Source organism: Saprolegnia parasitica (assembly GCF_000151545.1).
Source record: "Saprolegnia parasitica CBS 223.65 unplaced genomic scaffold supercont2.51, whole genome shotgun sequence".
Classification (NCBI taxonomy): Eukaryota; Oomycota; class Saprolegniomycetes; order Saprolegniales; family Saprolegniaceae; genus Saprolegnia; species Saprolegnia parasitica.
This window is the reverse complement of record NW_012156445.1, coordinates 23,272-29,787: the sequence shown is the minus strand read 5'-3', so window position 1 is coordinate 29,787 and position 6,516 is coordinate 23,272. Positions and strand designations below refer to the sequence as shown.

The following is a 6,516-nucleotide window of genomic DNA, read 5'->3' as shown; positions in this document are numbered from 1 at the left end:
CGAGATACCGGGGCGGGGCACGTACTCGACCGAGCATTGGCGAACCGAAAACCGAGCGACACCGAGCGACACCGACGACACCGACGACACCGACGACCGCGACCGACACCCTTGGACTACAAGCACGACCGACGAGATACCGGGGCGGGGGACATACGCGACTAAGCGTTGGCGAATCTAAAAACCGAGCGACAACGGGCGACAACGACAAATGATGACCGCGACCGACGACCGACACCGACCGACACCCTTGGACTACGAGAACGATCGACGACATCGACAAGCACCGATACCAAGAACCAAAAATGGCAACGACGACCGCGACCGATGATCGACACCGACAGACACCCTTGGACTACGAGAACGACCGACGACGACATACCGAGCGCACGTACTCAACAAGCACCGACACCGAGAGCGGAATATGGCGAGCGACAACGACGAAAGCGATGCGCAATGTACGAGGAGTTGAAGGGCGATGACGTCACGACTTACACGAGTACGTTGGTAGCTGCGTTTGATGCACCCGCGGCCAGCGGTATGTTTCTCACGCTGCAACAACTTATGACGGAGGCTCTTGTCCAAGAGCCACTGTGACGACCTGACGCTCTACAGCTGGCATCGAGACAAAGTTGCATGGAGCTCGACGATGTGTTATTGTCGAGCTGGATGATTGCCTCGCAGCTACGCCAGTCACGGAGTAGGTGCAGGCCACATACCAAGTATGGTGAAGAGAACGCCGAGCTTCGCACTGGGGCGTGTTGGGTAGTAGCCGAGGAAGACCCGGCCTAAGATGATGAACTTAGCGCGGCAAGAGAGGGGTTCGTCATTAGGTTAACGTCTCGACGCCTACGTTGCAAATCTCGAACTGCAGAGAACTCGCCTCACTCCCAGCGATACGTCTCTGATTGGTGCATGTCCCGTATCTATTTCCACCAATGAAATGCGCCAGTTATACTGACCCACCTTTGGATTGGCTTTTGAAAGCTTGGGACATGTTGCCGTTGCGAGAACCATTGCCCATCGCCCTCGTGTGTGATTGGTCGAGAAATTCTGGACTTCTCGATTGTAGCCGGTTAGCCAAGTACGAGGTTAGCCGGCTAGGTAGGTTGACGGTTCCGCCAACTGGATTGACAAGATCTGGGTCAAGTAGTACCGGTACCATGGGCGACGCAGGCGATGCGAAGGCGAAACGCTGGTTCCCGCTCGAGTCCAACCCGCAGGTCATGAACGAGTACGCAAAGCGCATGGGGCTTCCCGCAGACTCGGCCTTTGAGTTCTGCGACGTCTACAGCACGGAGGACTGGGCCCTCGACATGGTCCTCCGCCCGGTCCTCGCTGTCATCATGCTTTTCCCGATCAAGACGCATGTACGTGGGCATGTAGCATGGCATGGTTCATCACGGCGTCATTAGACAGAAGCGTACGCCAAGGAGGAGCGGCAGCGCATCGAAGCGTCGGGCCAGGTCGTGTCGCCCAACGTCTACTACATGAAGCAGACCGTTGGTACGCATCTCCTTCATGTGCGGATCCCGGTACTCCTGATGCGATACAGGCAACGCCTGTGGCACTGTTGGCATCTTGCACGCGCTCGGCAACGTTGGCGACTATGTGGCCTACCGTGCGTCGATCGAGTATCCCGACTTGGTCACCGAGGTTACCTGTAGAACCGGGCAGCTTCCTGCAGACGTTCTTCGAGAAGACGCGAGCCAAGACGCCCGAGGAGATTGCAGTCATTCTCGAGGGCGACGATGAGGTATGCCGTAACGCTGCAATGATTGCTGTCCTAATGCAAGATGCCCATGTTGCCGACTAGCTCGAAGAGACGCATGCGTCGGCGGCCCAGGAAGGACAATCCGAGGTACGTACGCCTCTGCTCGCATACCCATTCACACACGCGCCGTAGCAACTGGAACACGTCGACGATCCGATCAACACGCACTTTGTGTGCTTTTGGTAGACGCTCTGGCTAGCGTGATGTGCCATGTATGTTATCCCTACTAGCACGGTGGACGACCACCTCTACGAGCTCGACGGGCGCAAGGCCTTTCCCATCAACCACGGCCCGTCGTCGCGCGAGACGCTTCTCGAGGTCGACCTTGCATCCACCGCATGTGCTAATTGTCATGGGTCCAGGATGCGTGTCGCGTGATCCAGTCGTTCATGCAGCGCGACGACGGCGAGGTGCGCTTCACGATCGTCGCCCTGCGTCCAAGGCCCACGACTGAGCTGCACACGAGACACATATGAACGCCGCTGGTGGAATAATGATACTGTATAAGTGTCAAGACGACGAGGTTGGATTTCGCGCCTAATAAATTACGAGCCGAAGCAGGAGGTTGCCGACGTCGCCGACGTAGACAGCCCCGGACGCGTTCACGACAAGCGAGATGGGGTTGCCAAAGGACCCGTTGAGCCCATCGGCGTTGCCGTAGAGGCCATTGCCAAACTGATTGAGCTGGGTGCCGTTGAGGTCGTACGAGGAGACGGTATTAGAGAACGTGTCGACGACATAGAGCGTCGAGTTGACGAGAAAGATGCCGGACGGCGCCGTGAAGCTCGTGACGTTGCCGCCGCCGCTCGTGGGGTAAAACCCGGTTGCTAGGAGCGTCGCGACGTGGGTCGTTGCAATCTCAATCCGGCGAATCGCGTGGTTGTAGTAGTCGCACACATAGAGATACTCGGCGAGCGCATCGACGGCAATGGATCGGATGCCGTTGAAGCGCGCGCCGGCCCCGTTTCCGTCGGCGTACCCGCGCAGCATGTTGCCCGCGAGCACAAACGTGCTTCCATCGGTTTTGATCTAGCATCCAGCATCGGTCAGACGACGAGAGAAGGGCGTGGGGAGACGTACGCCTTGAATGAACGTGCCGTAGCCTACATAGACCACGCCATGGACGTCCACCGCGACCGAGATTGGCGCATTTATCAGCACGGCGTCCACGTTGTCGTCAAATCCACCGGGCGCAATGCCACCAACCGAGGGCTCGCCGAGGAGGGTTGTGACGTAACCATTCGTGATCTTGCGCACTTCGAGGCTGTCCCGGTCCGCGACGTACACGGTGCCAAAGGAGTCGACCGCGATCCCGCACGGGTACCGGAACTGCGCATTGGCGACAGGGCCGTTTACCACCCTAGTCGGGATCGTTTGATTCCAGAGGTAATCGTGGATGGTTGACAGACGTCGTACCCATAGTCACCCGTGCCGGCCAGCACGTGCAGCGACGTGTCGTTAAGATAGTAGATCTGGTTGGTGGCCGCACTCGCGATATAGACAATGCCGTCGGGGTCGATAGCCATGGCCATGGCTTTGAGGCCGCTAAGCAGCGTCACGATGAACGGCTGGTTCCCGCCGCAGCACACGGGCGTCGGCGGCGTCGTGCTCCCAAACACAAAGATGAGTACGATGCCGGCAAAGATGCACGTCGCGAGGAGCAAGAGCAAGCATTGCCGCGTGCGCTTGAAGATCTGCCGCCGCCGGCTCACGAACGACGCCTTCTCTTGCAGCATGCGCATGCTCTGGGCGCGGTGGAGGATGCTCGCGCGCTTGCCTTTAACGCTCGTTGGTCGAGCAGAGGGGACCTTGTACTTGATGCTCGTGCGCAGGTGGCGGTCAATGTGGTCGAGTGTCGGGAGGATTTTGGACGAGGTCGATGACGAAGAATTCATATGGAACGTTGACGAGCACGTGGGCTTGGGCACGAGGTCGATGCGCGTCGAGGCAAGGTCCTTCTTGGCGCTGTTCTCGCTCGGCGACGCCGACTCGCGCCGGAACGACGTGATGACGCTGCGACGCTTGACCGACGACGACTGCGTGTCCAGCGGCGTGAGCCGGTGTACCTTGGTGATGGTTATCGGCGGGTCCGCCGGTCCGTCGGCCATCCTCCTCGTGGCAGCGCAACGCCCGGATCAATTATTAACGCTGTCGTTACAACGGCAGGACCAAAATAGCTCGCTGCATTGTTTGAACCCTCCCCGACCTAAAGGTGGATAATAAATAGTGTGCGATCGACCTTGCCGGCTGGAAATACACGCACGCATCCCAGTACTTGTTGTCGCAAGGGACCCAAAGCGTCGCGCTAATGCAGGATTTGAACCCACACGCGAGAGACTGGCGCTGGGCAGTGCGACCTGGACTTTTCGCATTGGGAAGCGCGCCAAATTCGACGCCGGATACGTGATTTGTCCGGATACGGGATTTCAAAGCTGCGTTTGACCGCGGAGTTTCGATTCGGCGGGCATGATGAGCGCCCGGAGCGCGGTCCGTGTCGAGGTCGATGGGCCCGAGGTGAAGTCCAAGCCTGCGAAGCGGTCGCCCCTCAGCGCTCTCTCGGTGAGCGATGTGAGCAACCAGGCCAAGCGGCCACGACTCGAGGACGCGCCGGTGAGCCCGACGATGAGCGAGCCGGCCGTCGTTGACGACGACGACAGCGAGCGTCCCGAAGAGATCAACGCAGCCTGGCTCGACATGTGCTATGCGCTCCTTGCACGGAAACGCGGAATGAAAGGCCTTCCAGCGCCCAAGCTCCCGGTGCTCGCCATCTCGACGGTCGATGTCGAGCGGTCTATTGTGGCACCGGCGACCGCCGAGATCGGGCCCGAGTCGCGGGAAGCAGACATTGAAGTTCTTGCAGAGCAGCTGCACAAGGAGAGCCGAGCCTCGACAACATGTTGCGGGTGCAAGACGGGCTGCCTCAAGCTGTATAACTTTCTGCGTCCGCTTCGGGGCTCATGCGATTTCATAGGTATTGCCGATGCTTCCTCACAAAAGGCTTTTGTACCCCGCAATGTGGCTGTTCAAGCTGCATGAACACAAAGGCATCGAGAGAGCGCCTTGGCGCTATCACGACCCATTTAAAAAACAATATCCACGCCTTCCGGACCTCGACTGCGCCAGCGACCTTGAGCCATGGGAAGCTCGGGCCCGCGCCGTCGTCCTCGAATCGCCGCCAGTTTATTCCGCTTGTTCCAAACGTACGTGGCCGTGTAGTCGCACACTGCTTGACACGATATGTATTGTCTAGGCGGGTGCGAACGCGATTACGTGTCGCTGTAAAAAGTCCAAATGCTCGAAAAAGTACTGCGACTGTTACCAAGCAGGCGTGCCGTGCGGTCCAAAGTGCCAATGCCGCGACTGCTGCAACCACACGCCGCAAGAAACCAACGTCAAGCAGGTTTTGTACGCGCACGACACAATCCGAGTATTGGTGACGCGCAAGCCACGCCAAAATGCCATCACCAAGTCGGTGCGAGTACAGCTTTAATAAGGCGGTCTGTCTTGCTTAATCCTCATCATATATCTATATACACCCGGCGACGGTTGGAGTTTACGACGTCTCGCGCGAAATGAGGCGGCGCCACGTGTTTTCCTGAACTTCGTTCTGCAAGATCTCGTAGATTTGCGTGCAGCCTTCCATCGCTGTCGTCATGAGCGACTACATCACACCGCGTGAGACTTTGACCGAAGCATGTACAGCAACGAACTTCGAAAATCTCGAGCGGCAGCTTGCATTCCATTTGCACGAGCGTGAGCTACATAGATGATGATGAGTGCATGGACGTCGTGACGATGATGCTGTACCTTGTCGTTGCGCGGGGTCAAGGCGACCGCGAGGTCGGGGCACCGGGCGTTTTGCTCTGTCTGGTTCAAGTCTATCGTACGTGCGTGAGCTATCGCGGCTACTGACAACAGCCGTATACCGCAGAGAAGCGTCTGCTGAATGTAGCCGGCCGAGCAGGCCACGACAAAGTCCTTCATGGCAATGCCGGCATCCACCAGCGCCAGCGTGACCGCGTTGATGCACGCTGCGAGCTCGCCTGCGTCCAGTACATCAGTGGCGCAGGCACGAAGTCAAGACGTACCGCCGTCGGCGTGGAGCACTTGGACAAAAATGTCGATCTGGGACCGCGGGTACAAGTGGGTCGAGATGTTGGCCTCAAAAATCTGGAGAATCGCGAGCGACGTTTCGAGCTTCTTGCGGTCGGCCTTGTGCGTGACCTTGCGCTCGCTTGTCGCGAACGGCGCCTGCGTCACCTCGCACGTAACGCGCGCCTTGGTCTGCGCCGCCTCCTCGGCAGTCTTGCGCCCCGTGTGCTCCTTGGGGCCATAGACGACCGCCATGACCTTGGTCTGGCCCTGCTCGACGTACGCAGAGCCGTCGACGCGCTGGAAGAGACCGAACTTGGCGCGGACGCGGCGAACTTCGTTGGGCCGGCGGCCATCGACCCGGAGGCCCGCGACGCTCACGAACTCCTTCATCGGTCGTTGTGATCCAATATGGCTGGCATTTTGATTGGACGGCGATGAAAATAGGACTTTCGGTCATATCCGAACACTAATGTCCTATATCAGGATATGAAGCCTGGGACAAGAAGGTGGCGTCGATCGAAGGTCGGCAGATCGGCCCGTATCTCTGCTTGGCCGCAAAGCATAATAATATGCGATGACCGCTTGGCGGCCAGCGCAGCGGAAAGCCTGCGAATGCTACGAGTCGCCGCCTTCACACGACTCGAGTA

At 58.5% G+C, this 6,516-nt stretch overlaps 4 protein-coding genes across 4 annotated transcripts; 2 read left to right on the top strand and 2 right to left on the bottom strand.

Moving 5' to 3' along the window:
* Positions 1 to 1,127: 1,127 nt before the first annotated feature.
* On the top strand, positions 1,128 to 2,329 carry SPRG_10207 (hypothetical protein). The gene is made up of 8 exons (XM_012349165.1): positions 1,128 to 1,370; positions 1,416 to 1,506; positions 1,556 to 1,621; positions 1,668 to 1,756; positions 1,817 to 1,861; positions 1,907 to 1,956; positions 2,005 to 2,092; positions 2,137 to 2,329. The coding sequence occupies exons 1-8, from the start codon at positions 1,164 to 1,166 to the stop codon at positions 2,248 to 2,250; spliced, it is 750 nt and encodes a 249-aa protein (XP_012204555.1). The 5' UTR covers positions 1,128 to 1,163; the 3' UTR covers positions 2,251 to 2,329.
* Positions 2,258 to 3,908, bottom strand: SPRG_10206 (hypothetical protein). Its single transcript, XM_012349164.1, has 3 exons — positions 3,191 to 3,908; positions 2,855 to 3,134; positions 2,258 to 2,803 (listed from the first exon to the last, which is right to left on the bottom strand). The coding sequence occupies exons 1-3, from the start codon at positions 3,880 to 3,882 to the stop codon at positions 2,312 to 2,314; spliced, it is 1,464 nt and encodes a 487-aa protein (XP_012204554.1). The 5' UTR covers positions 3,883 to 3,908; the 3' UTR covers positions 2,258 to 2,311.
* Positions 3,909 to 4,206: 298 nt separating this feature from the next.
* Positions 4,207 to 5,314, top strand: SPRG_10205 (hypothetical protein). Its single transcript, XM_012349163.1, has 3 exons — positions 4,207 to 4,701; positions 4,746 to 4,974; positions 5,025 to 5,314. The coding sequence occupies exons 1-3, from the start codon at positions 4,241 to 4,243 to the stop codon at positions 5,262 to 5,264; spliced, it is 930 nt and encodes a 309-aa protein (XP_012204553.1). The 5' UTR covers positions 4,207 to 4,240; the 3' UTR covers positions 5,265 to 5,314.
* Positions 5,232 to 6,274, bottom strand: SPRG_10204 (hypothetical protein). Its single transcript, XM_012349162.1, has 5 exons — positions 5,863 to 6,274; positions 5,701 to 5,817; positions 5,582 to 5,652; positions 5,485 to 5,532; positions 5,232 to 5,435 (listed from the first exon to the last, which is right to left on the bottom strand). Exons 1-5 carry the CDS (start codon positions 6,257 to 6,259, stop codon positions 5,328 to 5,330), a joined length of 741 nt encoding a protein of 246 aa, XP_012204552.1. The 5' UTR covers positions 6,260 to 6,274; the 3' UTR covers positions 5,232 to 5,327.
* Positions 6,275 to 6,516: the final 242 nt, after the last annotated feature.